General features: G+C 46.5%; 1 protein-coding gene across 1 annotated transcript; it reads right to left on the reverse strand.

Annotated features, from left to right (window-relative positions):
- Positions 1-218: 218 nt before the first annotated feature.
- On the reverse strand, positions 219-16,682 carry LOC111948079 (protocadherin-10-like). The gene is made up of 5 exons (XM_078953491.1): positions 13,766-16,682; positions 8,692-8,750; positions 8,509-8,615; positions 2,501-2,658; positions 219-1,316 (listed from the first exon to the last, which is right to left on the reverse strand). The coding sequence occupies exons 1-5, from the start codon at positions 16,334-16,336 to the stop codon at positions 1,263-1,265; spliced, it is 2,949 nt and encodes a 982-aa protein (XP_078809617.1). The 5' UTR covers positions 16,337-16,682; the 3' UTR covers positions 219-1,262.
- Positions 16,683-17,440: the final 758 nt, after the last annotated feature.

Below are 17,440 nucleotides of genomic sequence, written 5' to 3' on the forward strand. Positions count from 1 at the left end.
TTATAAACCCAAAGCAGAAAATCTTGGGAAAGTGTACTGATTTACAATATTTTCAGCCGAAAAGTAAGTAAAATGTTTCTAAAACAATCCAGAAAAAGTTCAGTCTTTCAGATCATGAGTGGAAATATTGAGAAAACAACAGAAATGTGATGAATTTTCAGAAAATCCAGAAAACGAGTTTCATTTCAGGACATCTGTTCAAGAGAGACAAAGGGAGCTTTAAAACAATTTTTCTGTTTATTTTTGTCTATTCAGTGTGTTTGTGAGAAGCAAATATACTGGATTCCAACTGTGTACAGCACTGCTTTGTTTCTCTCTAAAGTCGTTACCATGACACACAATTACCATGACGTTCCATCTAAATTATTACCTCAGCTTTACTGATGGACATATTTATCAATGTCTAAAGGTAGAAAACATGAAGTAAAATGATGCCAAACCATGAGAAGTGAAGTTTTACACCTGTGAAGGCCGCTCTGCCTCCTGCCGGCCTTCTTCACGGCACTTAAAGCAGAGTCAAACCTCTGAGTAAGAACGGGAAACCCAGCAACGAATAGTACACCTTCAGAACAAGTAGATATAGATAGATTTATATAGAGTTGTCTATTCAGCTCAAACTTTTTAAAAGAGTACAGTAAACACTTCTTACACATGAAAGAAACTATCCGACGGCTGAAAATCAGAAAAGTGTCCAGATTCTCAGTGGAGTGAAAGAGCCAAGCGCGAAGAATCCCGGAACAAAACGAAACCAAATCATCTTCAATCGAAACAAAAAAGCACATCCTGCACACTCGACATCTGACCACAAAAACAGAATAGAAAAATCTGGAACAGTAGTATTGCATTTGAAATGCACACAGGTTCTGCTGTACAGTCCGGCGCCGCTTTCGGCCGCGCGGCTCTCCGATTTCGCGGAGACGGCGCTGTAAACAGGCACACGCAGAATGAAGAGGAGCTCCGTGTTCATCGTTCATTCCTCTTAGGTTCTCAGTCCTGCTGAGAAAGGTAGGTCCTCCCAGTAAGGCTATCATTCACCTGACCCCGCCCCCTGCCCCGTCTCTGAATGGCGTGTAATTCCAACCGTGGAGCTGCTTCCACATCCCAGAAGCAGGGAGGGTGGCTCCAGGGTAAAAGCGAATATTCAGCTTCTTGAGGGAGTCTTCCTCAGTTTGTCATTCTGGGATGGCAGAGAATGGGGGCAGAAAATCTGGTCCAAACTTCAAGCTTTTGTGTGGGGGGGTTGTCAGGGAGCAGGTATGCAGTCAGGCAGTCTCTGGTATGTCCACACGAAAGGAGCTGGGAAAGCCTTTTCCTCGCTGCGAACACACAAAAGACACACAGTTTATTGTGAAGGCCCACACCCCCTATTCACTGCTGTGAAATGGTTCATGGATAATATGTGAATGTGGGGAGGGGGGGGGGGGCAATGGTGCCATTGAAGAGCTCCAGCATACGGATATTGACAATTTATTTAGGACAACAACAACAAAAGTAGAGACTCGGCTTTAAGGAGAGAGAGAGAAACTTTTCATCCCTCCCCCGTCCTGCTCATGAAATCCCTACCCCCCCCTTTATGTTCTATCCCCCCCCCCCCCCCACACACACACACACACACACACACACATACACACACCCACCCACCCACTCAACCCAGGAACCAGACCGACAAAAGACAAAGACCCACCGAGGATCAGTGCCGCCCTGATCAGATTAGAGACTTTCAGCCTCTTGGTATCATCACTTTAATACCTCGCTGCCCCCCTCCCACCACCACAAACACACACACACAATCAAGCATGCGCTCTTTAAGATGCGAGCTGCGACGTCCCTGAAACTGATGCCAACAGTGTCTTTCAGCCACTTCCAAAGCACTTCTTTTTGTGAAAATCCAGATTTGATTGATTTATTTTGAGTTTAACAACATTTATTTTGAAAAAACGTGAAGCTTGAGCTGAAGATTTAAACTCTGACCTGACAGTGCAGACTGCCTCAGGTCTCTGATCTGCCGAAACGGCAAAAAGAATGTGGTGGTAGTCACCACATTAAAAACACAGCCGTGCACACAGACTGAGGGATTTCTGCTTTAGATACTGCGAGGGCGTCACGGTGGGGCTCCACCTCTTTTATATTTTTGCCGCGGCCGTGCTGAATGAGAAGCGGCGAGCTCTGCTGCGGCGCAGCCTGACATAATGATAATAAAGCATTGTCGGTAAACTGCAGCCGCATCTCTGCGTGTTTTCAGTCTTTGTCATTTTCCCTCTTTGATTCATTCTGTTCTGGTTTTGCTTAGAAAGAGAATCAGCTCGCTGCTTCCTCTCACTCATTTCATCCGCCTCAGGCCCGAGGTGTGTTAGTGCGGCCAGCAGGTAATGATGGAGAAACAGAAACATGATTTTCTCCTCTGGTCAGATCACAGGCCGAAAACTCACAGATGTTTGCTCAGAGGCAGTGGTGATGTGGGTGTAGTTCTCTTTATCAAGGTGGGAGATTGTTGCAATACCTCTGTATCCGGGACCGAGTCCATGCCAGGCACGTGCAGGTTGCTGCGGTAGTCCAGGCCCTGGCGGCCGTCAGGCGGCACGAAGCTGGGCATCCAGCAGCGGTCGGAGTGGCCGAGCGCCTTACACTCCTCCGTGCAGTTGGAGAAGAGATCGACAGCTGCAGAGGAGAGAGCAGACGTGAGGCTGCAGTCAGGCAGAAAACACGTGTTCAGCTTCAAAACACAAACTTCAATATGGTCATTTCCCAGCATCCCACTGTGTCAATCCATAACATCCCTGCATCCAGCAATCACACTTTACAGATCCTCCCGATGTCTACACATATTTAAATGATTGCATATCAGTGTCATGAAGAAAAAAAACACAGATCAACATCCGGAACGCCTAAAACTTTTAAATTTGTGAGGATGAAGCGGCAGGAAACTTCTGCAGACCCAGAGGAATCAGAGATCATAAGATTAAGGAATGATTGTGCCCTTTAAAGGCTAAAACACCTGTGTTGTTTTCTAGGACATAGTTTCTGCAGAGCAGCAGCAGTTCATCAGAAATTTATCTCGGTGTCAACCCCACCCTCCTGTCCCCCCCTGTTCCTGAGAGCAGGGAGCTTGTGCCCACCCAGCATGTTTTCTACGTCACAATTCCGATCGTTTTCCAACAGAATCTTTTCGTTTGCTCCTGAGTCACCATCATTTGAATAAAGAAACACTCAGAAATGCCGTTCTGAGAATAAATGTCCTCCGTCCTCAGAAAAATGCTTCAAGAACATGTTATAAAACACCAACACCATTTTCTTTGGGGAAGATCTTTAAAGACCAGACAGTGTTGGGTTTTGCCTGGGTATACATGTAGTATCCAACAGGGGGCAGCGTATGAAGCACAGGCTCACATTAGAATGCAGCAGAAGAAAACGTTTCAGCGTTCAACGAACAAAACTTTCAGGAGATGGAAGATGGACATGGGGGTGGGCAGGCCATAGGTTTCAGTTTAAACATCGGAATGATTTTGCACCGATACCGATTAGGAGATAAACACTGCTGCTCATCAGTGGTTTGGATCCAGAATGCATCCCAAACATTTTAGAAAGACTCCACTAATTTCTACATCCTGTATGTTTTATGTAATTAAGCCTTAGAATTTTAAATTAGTGGTGTTTATTTGTCACTTACTGCATCAGTAAAGGTTTTCTGTGGTTCAGCAAATAAAGTGGCTTTCTGTAGAAAATTGTATCTCCTTTTCTCTGTCTTTTTTTCTGCTTTCATCATTGTTCTCCTCTCTTCAGCTCTTCTTTTGTGTTCGGCGCCACCTTCAGGATCAATGGCACAGTGACGCTGGCAGCAAAGGACCGACGCTCATCCTCCACAAACAGATCGAAGGGTTTCTGCTGCATCTCTGAGACCGAACCCGATCCAGAACTACAACAAAAGATCCGCTTCATGACCCGTGTGAGGGTCTGATCCCAGCATCCCTGCTTATGCAGTCCTGCTCAGCTGCAGTCCGGCTTGATTTAAACGTTCTGCTCATCTGAGCCTCAGCAAAGCTCACAAACATTAAAGCACAGACAGGATCGCACATCTGAAAAGCCTTCAGCGGAGTGCGCGTGACGAGAATCTGCATGAAATGAACATGAGAGTTTGTCTCGTTATTTTTTGTCCAGACCCCAACGCTAACGCTCACAATTTGGGCACTTTTGTCTATTCCTGACATGAAAGCCTCCCACACGGCGAGCAGAAAGCCTCTCGTCTCACACGTCTAATCAGGCCTTTTGTTTCCGTGTGCAGCAGGAGAAGCTGCTTCTTGTTTTCTCTTCAGAGCTGCGGTCAGCATCGTGTTTGTACATCTTTCTATTTAGAGCTCTAGCGACGTTTGTAGCAAAGATTGCAGCTAGATGTGAGTTAGTAGGAGACGCCGCTTCCCTCCAATGCTCCAGGTTATATTTTATTTATGACGAGCATTAAACGTGAGATTTTTAAGGTCCTCTGCCTTCGGCTTTGGTTTCACATTCCAGCCCACCAAACTCGTTACAGCAAAATGAGCAGCTGGATTTATGGACTCATCTTTTCAGAGGGAAATCGGAATCTTTTCTTTATCAGAAAAGATGCCAGCTTTGCTGTTTCGGAGCGTAAACAGAAGCATTTTGTGTCCATCAGGGAAGCCCTTGCATGTCTGCCGGCTGCTCGGACCACCGCTGCGTGAGCGGCAGCTCCGACTCAGAGTCCCGGGACAGCTGTGAATAATTTAAAGAAGCACAAACAGGTTTCAGCAGTTTCTGTGTCTGTTTGGGGCTCAAATCTGAGCTGCCCGGCTCTCTGCGGCTAATCCCTCCGAATGCAGACTGATTAGGCCGCTGCCATCCCGGTGAGCCGTGCGTGTGTGTCTGTGCGTGCACGTGTGTTTGTCTGTAGGGGTCAGCAAAGGGGGAATTTGCTTTGTTACAAAGCGGATTAATTTGGCTTGCTGTGGCTAACAGCTTGGAAAAGTGCCCGGTCTCCTAACGAGAGGCTTTCTTATTAAATATTAACCAGCATGCCATAAATACACCGTCACATTACATTTTAATCAGGCCCCTTACATGACAGAAAACAACTTGTTGTTCATTTTGTTAGGGGGGGGGCAGCTGGACTGGAAGGTAGCATGCTGAGCAGATGCATCTGCACACTAAAAACAGGAAAAGTACAGAATCATCCAAATTCTGAGCGTTCAAACACACGTCATGGTCTTCACAACTCCCATCCTTTAAATCCTGAGCATCAGGCCGACACGGCGGGAACATGGCGCCATGTTTTTACGTTCTAATGGGGTGGTTAGGTAACCCTCTGTGATTATTTTACATAAAAAAAAAAACAGTCAGTCATTAGTCCTGTTCTGATCTGGTCTGGTCCTAAACTTCTTCGGAACTTTCCGTGAAAACTGAAGCAGGAGAGGCAAAAAGTAGAGGTTCTGCACACTGATGCTGAACTTAAGCTGAGCTACATGAATGTCTGAATTTCCACGACAGGTTTACTGTAAAAAAAATCTTTAAAGGCAATAAATAAACATGGAAATATGTAGAAAAAGATGTAATTGCTGACATTTTAAAAAGCAAATGTCAGTGAAAAGCAAACAGGAAATGTGAAAATTCATAGACAGAAGTTAATAAATAAACCGATTTCTGCCATTTTTCTTCCTGACTGCAGAACTCTCGGCTGACACCTCATCCTTCGTCCTCCTGCCCCCTCCCTACCGGTCACTAAAGTCCCAAACTGTTAGAAAGTTCTGCATAAAACAGAAGCTTAAAAAAATACTGAAACAAAATAAACAGCTACAAAATGAAAAGATTGCAGATTTTTCAAAATCAGATGAGAAGAAAAATCTGGACCCATAAAACTCTTTCCCCCGAACCATTCACTTTCCCCACAATAAGGTGCAAACTTTGATTATTTTGGTCACAGTTTTCTTTTTTTCTTTATGTATTACAAACCTCTATCCATTCTCCTAACCGCTTTATCTCTTTCAGAGTCACTGGACTGCCAGAGCCCAACCTGAGCGAACAATTTTACATAAAGAAAACAGGAAAAAAAAGGAAAAATTCAGGATAATCCTTTTTAAAATGTGCTAATAAGCAAATTAAAATGACGAAAAACCTTTCCGTTGGCTCATACTAAGCCTGGTGTGGTGTAATTAAAAAATAAATTTCGCACAGCGCACATTTAACACTTTCAACACAAACATACAACGATTTGGTTTAATGGTGGAACATACGGTTTGGTTTTCCATTGAGAATCATTCCTATTAGACACGCCCACTTTATGGACATGACATCATTAAATAAGACACGCTACCTTTCAGCAGAGCTTCATGGCGACCAGAAAAGGATTTTTTAGGACCTCTTATCTGCAAAGCAGCTGCACCCACTCTGCTCGTGCAGCCATTTTTCAATCTGAACAAATATTTTTTAATTTGGCAGCTCCATTTGACTCCTCCCATTTCCAGTTACCAGGGCAACCCCATTTGAGGGGTGGAGTCTTCCTCTTTTATTTCAGTTGTTATCATTCCTAAGGTTACTTTTTATTTTGTAGCATTTGAATGTTTTTTTAAGTTCAAATGTGAAGCCTCAGAGGTCTCAGAGACCACGATGACCTTCAGGGCTGGAAGTGCGTCCCTCCCTCTAACCGGCACGATTTGACTGTTAACCACGGAGCTGCTTTACACAAAGTGGTGGTCATCCTTAATTTACCTGGACACGCCCGCAAAGGCACACCTGCCCTGCAGATTCAAGGGCATGCTGCTGTTGGCTGGGTTTGCTGTGACCTCCACTAACACAGACGGGGTTCTGGAGGCGGAGTCTGCCTTCATACCTGAAGTGTGATATTTAAGCTGAGAGATAAGACTCGGGGAAATGGATCAACGTGTCCTGAAATCTGCTGACATTTGGGTGAAATTAGCTGTTCTCCTTCACATCAGACGCTCTCATCCAGCCAGGAGGAAACATTTCATCTGTGTGCGCCTACCTCAGCCCCGCCCCCTCACAGACGGCAAAAAGGTTACGCTTTACCTTCATCACCCAAACTGTGGCAACACAAAACGACAAACAAACAAGCAGGCAAAGGTCAGCCTCTGCCAAAGTCAGGTTTGTCCCTGGACAAAAGTAGGTCACCATGACGACCTTTAAACCAGAGAAGAACTGAAGCCAGAACCAGAACTCTGAAGAGAACCTCTGAGACCACACAGGTGCAGATCCCCACCGGGAAGTCCAGAACGGAGATTTCATTGATCGTCTCCAAACGAGCTCAGAGGAAAACCTCGGATCAAACCTTCGTCTGTGACTCGATGATTCCCTGATGTCATTCCAACACGCTTAAAGTTTCTCTTTCCATTTCCAGGAGGAAGGCGCCCATGAAAGCATTATTCAGTCTGTTGCTACAGGTTCTGTTTAGTGTTTTGTCTTTCATTTATACACAGACTGTTTTTTTTTCTGGGTAAAACAACGACTTTGTTAGATTTGCTGCTGGGATCAACAGTCTGTTCTTAGGGCAAAAATCATAAAGTTAAAGGAAGATGAAGATATTCTGGTGAAAAAAGAAAACAGGTCCTGCACAAAATTAAAGTTTTCAGAAATATTTTTATATTTCCTTTCTTTTTATTTAATTGAGTCTACAATTACAGGGGGAGGTGAGATGAAAAAGTAAATTATTTTCAAAAACAATTTTGATATGGAAAACAGGCAGCCTAAATAAAATAATAATAACATCATAGCATTATCTATTAGCTGGGATGCATACATAAAAATGTATTTTTCCTTTTACTTCTAATAATTTTTGATTTTGATACAGAATTATTATTGTTTTACCTAAATGACAAATAATTTACTCTATTTTTATGTATATTTCTGAAAATTTCTAGACAAATCTTTAGGCTTTGAGCCTTTTTGTTCAGGAATGTTTAAAGTAGTCGCTTCCTATAGTTAAATGACATAATTAATGCTGCATTTTTTTATAAATAATACTCTTCCTTCACTTAGTTCTGCAGCTTAAAAATGCTTTATCATTTGAATTTGTAAAAACACAGAAAAATTAAATAAAAAGTTGATTGACCATATTGTTATTTACAAATTAGTAGATATTATTAAATAATAGATTTAATGAGTTGGTAACATTCTTATTACTTTCTATCCAGCTCCCCCTCCCTCACTCCGCTGTCATCGATCCATCATGGACCCCCCAGGACAGAGATTTTCAGAGGAGAGGGGGTTGCACTGAGGACGCATGAATGCGTGAATTCTTCTGAACAAATGAATCCCGGTTCTGTTCCTCACTGGACCCTTTCCAGCCTCATCAACACGCCGCGCACGCTGACCCCACAGCCGCACGCGCACCAAAGTTCAACCACACTGGAAAGATGAAGGATGGATGGAGCAGCAGCGGAACCCCCCCCCCACCCTGACACCCCCTCCGCGGCAGGAAGCCGCGTGCCGCATAGCAACCACATGCAAATGAGCCCGACCACTCCGGAGCGCAGAGCGCGGACTCACCGGAGGAGTGGGCCCGGTTCGTGGCGTCGTGGTCGCTGTCTCCCTGCTCGCTGTCCCCGTGGCCGCTGTCCTTGGAGCTGACCAGGTCCGCCTCCTGAAAGGCCGAGCTGAAAAACGGGAATTGAACACAGATGATCACCTCTGATCGCGTCCCTGAACGCATCACCGCGAGGCCGCGTTTACCTGTTGACGCGCCGCGGCCGGTCCACCAGGTAACTCAGCTCCCCGCGCTGGTGCTTGTTCTAGAAGAGAGGAGGGTCAGTCATTCGGGATCAAATTAAAAAGAAGCGGATAAAACACAAGACTTTTGTTTGAGTCACGTGGCTCCAGATCAGCTGATTTAATGAGCTTTTTAATGAGCTACAAGTTTGGACTGAGCAGAAAACGTCAAAGCTTTAAACATTTTCTAAAGCTCATCCATCACTGTGATTCAAGAGGAGAAACTGAGACTCAAAGTGATCTAATTCAAAACAAACATCTACCTGCACAGGTGCATCAAAACATGGATGCACGTTAGTTCATAAGCGTAAAAACAGGAAATAAACGTTTAATAAAATGAAAACAGCACGGAAGGATCTTCTGTCAGATGCTTACAGACAATTGTCCAGCCATGAGAACCAATTCAAACTTTCACACGCCAATGAGAGTTTAGACCCTGGGTGGCCCCGCCCACCTCATTAACATATTTAAATACAGAAATAAAGGAAAAACAAAAACAGATTAAATTTCCTATTAACATGTATGTGTGTGAATTTAATGTTTCCCATCTATCATGAGTTAAAGATTCACTCTGATAACATGTAGGATTTTTTTGTGGTGTGTGTGTGTGGGGGGGGGGGGGATATTTAAAAATAATTCAGCTTAAAATTGCCTTTCTGAATAATTATTTCTTTATTCTTGTGAATCAGATGAAAAATGCCGTTTGAAAATGCTTTTAGTTGTGTAAAATCTTCAATTGGTCTCTCTGTTCTGCTCCATTCTGATCATCCACTGTCAGACAAACAGGTCCATGAACGTCTTTGTTTTCCTCGTCTGAGCAGGAATCTGGATCTAAACTGTACAGCTGGATAGATCGGATATTGCTGACATTTTCTTGGGACAAACAAAAGGATGATGGGAAGTGGGGGCTGGCTTTCTCTGTGCCAACAGCCCCGCCCACAACTCAGAGGTGAATTTCTAAGTCCTGCTGCTCTGCAAAAACTACATCCTAGAAAACGACACAGGTTTTAAGGGTTTAGCTAAACAACATAATTATAATTAAAAGACAACTTTGACAATAGATCAAAAGACGGAGTCGGAATTTAAAAACATTTTAAACTTGTGTAGATTTTACTGCTACTTCTGCCTTAAAGACTTGGCCGTTCCTGTTTCTAAAACATGTCTGGAGTTTTAACTACACTGACGTTCATTATTCAGTGTCGCCCCTTCTGCTGCTCTTGTTCACCTGTGGTCATGTGACTCCGCCCCCAATCAGCATAGAGAGAAAAAGGTCAGGATGAGGGGGAGGCAGACAAGACATCGCAGCTCTGCGAGCACAGAGCTGAATGCAAACGCTGCTCCCACGGGGGAGGGGGTTGGGGCCCCACAGCGAACAGGCCCCTGCCAACCTGACGTGGAACAAAGAGGGAGTCTGTGTGGGACACGCCGACCACAGAAATGGAGCATTGGATGGTTGGGAATGATGTCAATGTTTCGCCTTTGTGACAGACGTGTGGAAAGTTCTGGAATTTGACCTGGAAAACTTTGAATGAACCTGTTTGTTAATGATGATTTACATAGAATAAATATAGACCTGCTTTGACGGAGCCGGGAGCCGCAGTGAAGTCAAAATAATCTGCCAATCGGAGGGAAGCTTGAATGTTGTTTTGTTTTGTATATCTATATCATTTAAAAAGTACACTCTTTGCTGAAAAGCCAAAAAAAAAATCTTTCTAACTGAGGTTTTTAAGTGTAAAAACCAAAGCTGTGCTGAAGGGAAGTTTGATCAAATGAAAGAGGCCATGGAGGGAAGTCGGCTTCTGATTCAACGCTGAAAGAACAATAATTCAAGAAAATTTTGTTTCTAGTCTTACAAAAAGTTTTAATGTAATCTTTACACACATTAAAGTCCTATTTTAAAAACATACAATACTATTGGTTATCGCATGTTTAGTTTATTTCTTATTTCATCTACGTGTAGAATGTTCCCTGAAACTAAAGCCTTTTACCCATAAGCCCTTTCTGTCCTGCTCTACACAGGTTTATGGTTATTAGAACGCATGAGGCGGTGGTTCTAACCGTTCTGCCTCGGACTGGATTGTTACCCGACTGCAGGTCCAAACACTTTGCCTGCTGTTCGTAGTCCAACGATCAACAACTGAAAGCTTTTTCCCTCCGAAGCAGAGACGACACAGAGATGCCTGAGCCGTCTTCTGCTTTTTGTCTTGATGGTTTTTAACTAAACCAACAGACGGGCAGCAGGGTCCATGTGCAGGTAACGGGGTCTGAGGCATCCCAGGTCGTGGGAAATTCTTCCATTTCACCTAATTACTGTTAAAAAAGATTCCAATGCCAGGAAATCAGCTCTGTGTTCATCCAAACAGGCCCAGGGTTCACGTTGAGCTGTTGGAAATATGAAAAATCAATAAAAGACTTTTGTCTGTGTTTATTTGATTTCTATTCAAGACGCAACGATAAGAATGACTGTATGTGGTTAAATGCAGACTACAGCGTTTGTCTGTTTTTTCTTTAGTTCCTCTGGAGTTGGCCCAGAGGAGAACCATCACTTTAAACATTGCTAACAAACATTTTTAATGTACTTAAGAAAAAACAAGTCCGGAACTTCCCGTGTGTCCATGAATGCAGCACAATGAGTAAGTAAATATTTGAGAGTTCTTTTCTGCAGTTTTATCTAAAGCTATCACACTACTGGAACCTGAGCTTGCACCTACTGTGTTTTCTTGAGCAACAATAGATCACTACCCACAAAACCACTGCCCTTTAAACCCTTCAAAATAAAAGTGGCTCAAAAGCCTGACTGTCCAAAGACAGCTCACCAAACCTGCTTCCACTGATAACAAGGAGCCATAATCCAGATCTGTGTTGTGTTTTATCTGTTTTTAACAAACCCCCTTCTTATAAAAACCATGAAAAGCTCTGCTAAACGTCACAATGTTTATGAATAGCAACAGTAACATCCGCGTTTCCATCGTCTTTTGAACATCCAAAGGGGTTCTTTAAATAATCATTTTAAGTCTCTGATTGTCAGAGTTTTGGCGACGCTCTTATGCCGGTGGGATTTCTGCCTTCCAAGCCTTGACATCATCATCATAAGGGGTCAAATCTGGAGGGGATGGGTATGGGGAGGGGCATAATCCACTTTCTCCAGATCCATCCATGATTTCTGAGCCACTGGTGCTGCCGTCAAGCTGAAGACCCTTTCCTTTCTACATGCTCTCAAAAAACCTTATTTTAGGTCAAACTGTTTCTGCTGCCAGTGGGAGATGATGTTTGAATGAGTGATTGATTAGTTCTGTTCTCAAGACTTCCTGCAGCACAAATGAGAGGACAGAGTGTGAGGAATGAAAGTGCAACCTGATTTACACGTTCAATGTTAAGGTTAACAATATTCCAGAACGGCTGCATTAAAATCCTCTTTTCCTTCCCCTTTAAGACCCGCTCCAATGAAAATGGTGTTTTTGGTGTTTTTAACATGCTTTTCTAGCATTTTTCTAAACATGGGGGAAACAAATAAATAAAATTTAGCTTAACAGTCTATTTCTGAGTATGTCATTAGTAAAACTGTGGTGCCATTTGAAAAAAACCTGTAGCTATGACGTGAAATTGATTCATCCACTGTCAGACAAATGGATCCATGAACGTCTTTGTTTTCCTCGTCTGAGCTGACATCTGGATCTAAACTGTTCGGCTGAATAGCTCTGATGTTGCTCGCCCTTTCTGTTGCACCACTAATGTTAGCTTGACGTTGTGAGGGGATGTAAGCCAGTATTTACTCTGCACCAACAGTCGCATCCACAACTCAGAGGTGAATTTCTAATGAACTCCTGCCGTTTTGCAGAAATTATGTCCTAGAAAATGACAGTTGTTTTATTTTTTTTTCTTAAAACAGGATGATCATAATTAAAAGACCACTGGAAACACTGTCACAATAGATCAAAAGATGATTGAAGTGGAACTTCAACATCATGGTTGCAGTGAAGATTCCTTTTTTTCATTATTCTTTTCTTATTAAAGGAAGTTCAGGTTCTGTTTAGAGGAAATGTCTGAAATATGAAAGATGCTCTATGAAATTCACTAAAAACACAACCTTTGCCTCATCTATTTTTCTCAGCCTTAAAGAAACCTAGAATGCATTTTAAGGATCTTTCTGAAATTCGGCAAGTGCCTTCCCTTAACTCTCCCTTAAGTGACTAATCAGAAGCTAACTTCTGCGCCGCAGCTGAGGCTTCCTTTGACTGAATAGTTTGTTAGCATTAAAGTAAAAGGAGGGAAGATTCCTGAGGAGGTTTCTGCAGAACGACAAAAAAAAGAACCACAGAGACCCTATGATTCAGAATGGAATGAGGACGAGGCTCGAATGAAGATTTTTAACGTTTTTTAAGTGAATAACATGGAATTTTGCTCAAATATATCAAAATAAAAGACTGGGTGAAATAAATGTGATACAATTTTATCTTTTTTCTTTTTTCAGATCAGGACCCACCTTAGTCAGGCTGGAATGAACATTTGAAACTCAAGCTGGGACTCTATTGTGCTCTTTGGGATGGGGGGGGGGGGGGGGTTACTCGATGAAAATATTTGAGGACTAGGAAAGCTGCCTAATTTTACCAGACATGAACTATTACAGTGACGATAAATCGAGTGTACAATTGAACTGAAGGTCAATCTTTGCTGCGACACCCGGAGTGGAAAGCTCGTTTTCTTCCTAATAACCTCCTGCTCATCTTAAAACGACACGGAGCGCTTGGGCGTTGTTGTAGCTTCCAGGGAACGCCGGGAAGAGTCTGCAGGTTTGAGTGGACACAACGTGAAAAGCGGAAAACCTTTTATTCAATTGCAAATTAATTTATTTGATCATTTTTGCCTTTTTCATTTATTTCTAAAGGATTCTGCAGAACGGAGGCTTCAGACCTGCAGCCCCCCCTCACCACTACCACCACCACCACCAACCCCATCAGTCACTTTGCTTTGGCAGCTTTTTCCAGAGCTGACCTCTGACCTCTGATGAAACAAGCAGCGTCACAGGAAGAGCTCTTACCTCGCTCGATAAGATGCTGCCGTTGGAGATGATGTCGGGCTGCGGGTCCGTGTAGGCTGACATCACGGCGCCACACGGGTTGTGGTCAGTGTCGGAGCTCCTGGACGGGCTGCAGGGCTTCAGGAACATGAGGTCGGTCTTTGCAGACTCTGGGGTCAGACACACCTGGTAGCAGTAGTTCTGGTTTTGGTGGTGGGAGCCGAAGCTGCCAGACTCCTCCACGGGGACTTGGGCCACGCCAGGCCCCCCCACATTGACCGTGCTTTGCACCAGCATAATGTCAGACTTGCTGATCTTCTTCTTCCTGGAGCGGGCCTGCCGCGCGCTGCAGGAGCTGCAGCCCAGGCAGCAGTCGCTGATCAGGCACGTGTAGATGTTCAGCTTCTTGTCCTTCTGGCAGCGCACAGCCAGCACGATCATGACCAGGAGGAAGATGAAGGACACGGAGCCCAGGGCGATGATCAGGATGAGGGTCAGGTCCAGGGCGCCATCTTTGGCTTTAGTGGTGGCCCCCTTGTCTCCACCGCCACGGCCTTCAGCAACGCTGTCCACCAGCACCACCAGCACACTGGCGCTGGAGGACAGCGGCGGCTGGCCGTGGTCCCTCACCTCAATCAGCAGGTCATACATCTGGTGGGGGTCTCGCTTGGTGGACACCCGCCTGGCCGTCCTCAGCTCCCCCGTCCTCCAGTCCATCCGGAACATGCCGTTCTCGTTGCCACGCTGGATGCTGTAGGACAGGCGGGCGTTCTCACCGTCGTCTGCATCCATGGCCACCACCCGGGTCACCAGGTAACCTGGCTCAGCTGAACGGGGGAGGGGCTCCCTGGCTGTCCCATTTTTGCCCAAAGGAGCCAGCACAAGGGGGGGGTTGTCATTCTGATCTACAATGATGACCCTGACCGTGGCGTTGGACGCCAGCTCCTCGGCGCCGGAGTCTCTGGCCTGAACCATGAAGGAGAAGTCCTTCAACTGCTCATAATCAAAGGAGCGGAGGGCGTACAGGTACCCCGTCTCCTCATTGATGGACACGTAGGTCTTCACGGACATGCTCTGGATGTCACACTCCAGGATGGAGTAGCTGATCAGGGAGTTCTGCCCCGTGTCCGGGTCCAGGGCCGTGACCGCGTGGATGTACGCCCCAGGCACGTTGTTCTCCGTCACGTACACGTCATACACGGGCTGGGTGAAGGTGGGCGCGTTGTCATTCTCGTCAGACACCTGCACGCGGATGGACTTACTGGTGGCCAGTGACGGGGTTCCCTTGTCCCTCGCGACCACGGTCACTGAGTAGGAGTCCACGTGCTCGCGGTTGAGCGGCCCGTCAGTGACGATTGTAAAATAGTTCCTGAAGGAAGACTTCAGCTTGAAGGGCACGTCCCCCAGGATCTCCACGTGCACCTGTCCGTTGTCCTCCGCGTCCCGGTCCATCACGCTCAGCAGCGCGATCACGGTCCCGGGCGCGGCCTTCTCGCTCACGGACTCCGTGACCGTGCTGAAGGTGATCTCGGGCGCGTTGTCGTTCACGTCGGCCACGTTGACCAGGACCTTGCAGTGCGCGGGGATGGCGTTGGGGCCCAGGTCCTTGGCCTGCACGAAGATCTGGTACAAGCTGCTCTCCTCGAAGTCCACCTCCCCTCGCACCTCGATGCGCCCAGTGCGTGCGTCGATGCTGAAGAGCTCCTTGACGCGGCTGGAGATGTGGTTGCTGAAGGAGTAGACCACTTCCCCGTTCAGCCCCTCGTCCTTGTCCGTGGCGTTCAGCTGGATGACCAGAGTGCCCGCGGGCGCGTTCTCGGGCAAACTCACTGTGTAGACGGGCTGCATGAACGCGGGCACGTTGTCATTAGAGTCCAGAACTTTAACCACGAGCAGCGCGGTGCCGGTGCGCGGGGGCTGCCCGCCGTCCACGGCCGTCAACACGTACCTGTGCGCCGCCTGCTGCTCCCGGTCCAGCGGCTTCTCCAGCACGAGCTCTGCGAACTTGTTCCCGTCCGTCTGGGTCTGCACATCCAGGAAGAAGAAGTTGTTGGTGGTCATGTCGTACGTGCGTAAAGCGTTGGAGCCCACGTCTGGGTCGAAAGCGCTCTCCAGCGGGAAGCGCGTGCCGGGGGTCGCGCTCTCGGAGATCTCCACAGTGATATCGGTCTCCGGGAAACTGGGGGGGTTGTCATTTATGTCCACCACCTCGATTTCCACGCGGAACAGCTCCAGGGGGTCCTCCAGGAACACCTCCATGTTCAGCTGGCAGCTCGCGCTCTGCTTGCAGATGAGCTCGCGGTCTATCTGGTCTTTGACAAACATGACTCCGTTCTCCAGGTTCACTTCCAGGTACGGGCTCCGCGAGCTCGGCACCACCTGAAAGCGGCGCGAGGCTAGTTTTGTGAGGTCCAGCCCCAGGTCCTCCGCAATGTTCCCCACGAACGTTCCGTGTTCTGCCTCCTCCGGCACTGAGTATCTGATCTGAGCGCGCGCTCCTTGGATGACGCACAGCAGGAGCAGAAGCATGGACATCGTGGGAGAACCGGGTGCACGTTGGTCCGAAACACGGGTTCTACACCTGAGTATCATTGGTCTGTGGCGCGTGTAGCAGTATCCATGCGCCTCAGTGGCGCGCGGAAACTCTCCAGATGCGTAAAAGTCTCCAGGAACGCGAGTCCATCAAACCTGGATCCGGCTGCTCTCCTCGCGCACTTTTCCGCGCTCAGCTCCGCTCTCTGGTGAGCTGCGGCTGCGCACAAACATCCCGGGGAGGTTCTGCGCTGCCGGAGCGGTGGGTCCGGTCCAAACAGTGGAGACTGTAATCCATGTCAGGGGACTCAGCGAGCGTGTTCTCCACCGCGGTCACGGACAGACGCGGCTCTGCTCCTGTCGCTCCTCAGGCTCGCTCCCCGTGCGCGCTCTACTCTGTAGTGATGCTCTTCACACAACTATTTGCTTTTTCCCCGCGTCGCGCCTCCCCTCCTGCCCCGCGGCTCCAATCCACGCCAAGAACTCTGTCCTGATTGGCTGCTGGGACTGTCAGTCTTCTTCTCTCACCTCCTCAAGCCCGGATTGTGCGTGATGAAGAAGCTGGACATCTGTAACTCCAGCAGCTCATCTGAAGCTCTCTGTGGCTTCTTTTCTGACTAAAGTTAAGCCCTGATAGAATAAAGAGTGAATGAGAGGCCAGCAGAGGATCTGGACTGAAGCGTTCAGATGTTTGGAAAGAGCCGGAGAAAGCTGCGCTCAGAGCGCGGAACTCCACTGACAGGCAGCAGGTGAACGCAGCAGCTTCACGCGGAGCTGAGGCTGCTGCGCAGAGCGCGCGCGACCCCTGTCGGCCACTCCTGTAGCCTCAGTCTGTGGAGCAGAAATCACTGTGACGGAGCATGCGTCAGAAACACCACTTTATGTCTTAAAAACTAACAATTAAAGGCCCACTACACGCGCGTGAGCAAACACAAGGCAGAATTATTTTTCTTGTTTTTTTCCCGCGGATTATAACTTAAAGGGGAATCTAAGGATGTAATGTAAATCCATCATCTCAGCTGATTATTCAGAGCAGTTTTGGTTCCAAAAGTACTGTACTGAGAACAAAAACTGACGTCGCTAAGATTCTAAACTTAATCAAAAGTTTTTGATTGTCACTTTTTAATCGCTAAACAAAACCATCAAGATGAACTATTGAACATT

This window comes from Oryzias latipes, chromosome 10 (genome assembly GCF_053564925.1).
Source record: "Oryzias latipes strain Hd-rR chromosome 10, Olatipes_Hd-rR_3.1".
NCBI classification, from domain to species: domain Eukaryota; kingdom Metazoa; phylum Chordata; class Actinopteri; order Beloniformes; family Adrianichthyidae; genus Oryzias; species Oryzias latipes.

Coding starts and splice junctions, on each gene's coding strand:
- LOC111948079 (XM_078953491.1), bottom strand. CDS start 16,336: ATGATACTCAGGTGTAGAACCCGTGTTTCGGACCAACGTGCACCCGGT. Junction 2,659..8,508: donor GAACCGGGCCCACTCCTCCG/GTGAGTCCGCGC, acceptor TCTCCTCTGCAG/CTGTCGATCTCTTCTCCAAC. Junction 1,317..2,500: donor ACTCGGTCCCGGATACAGAG/GTATTGCAACAA, acceptor GTGTGTTCGCAG/CGAGGAAAAGGCTTTCCCAG.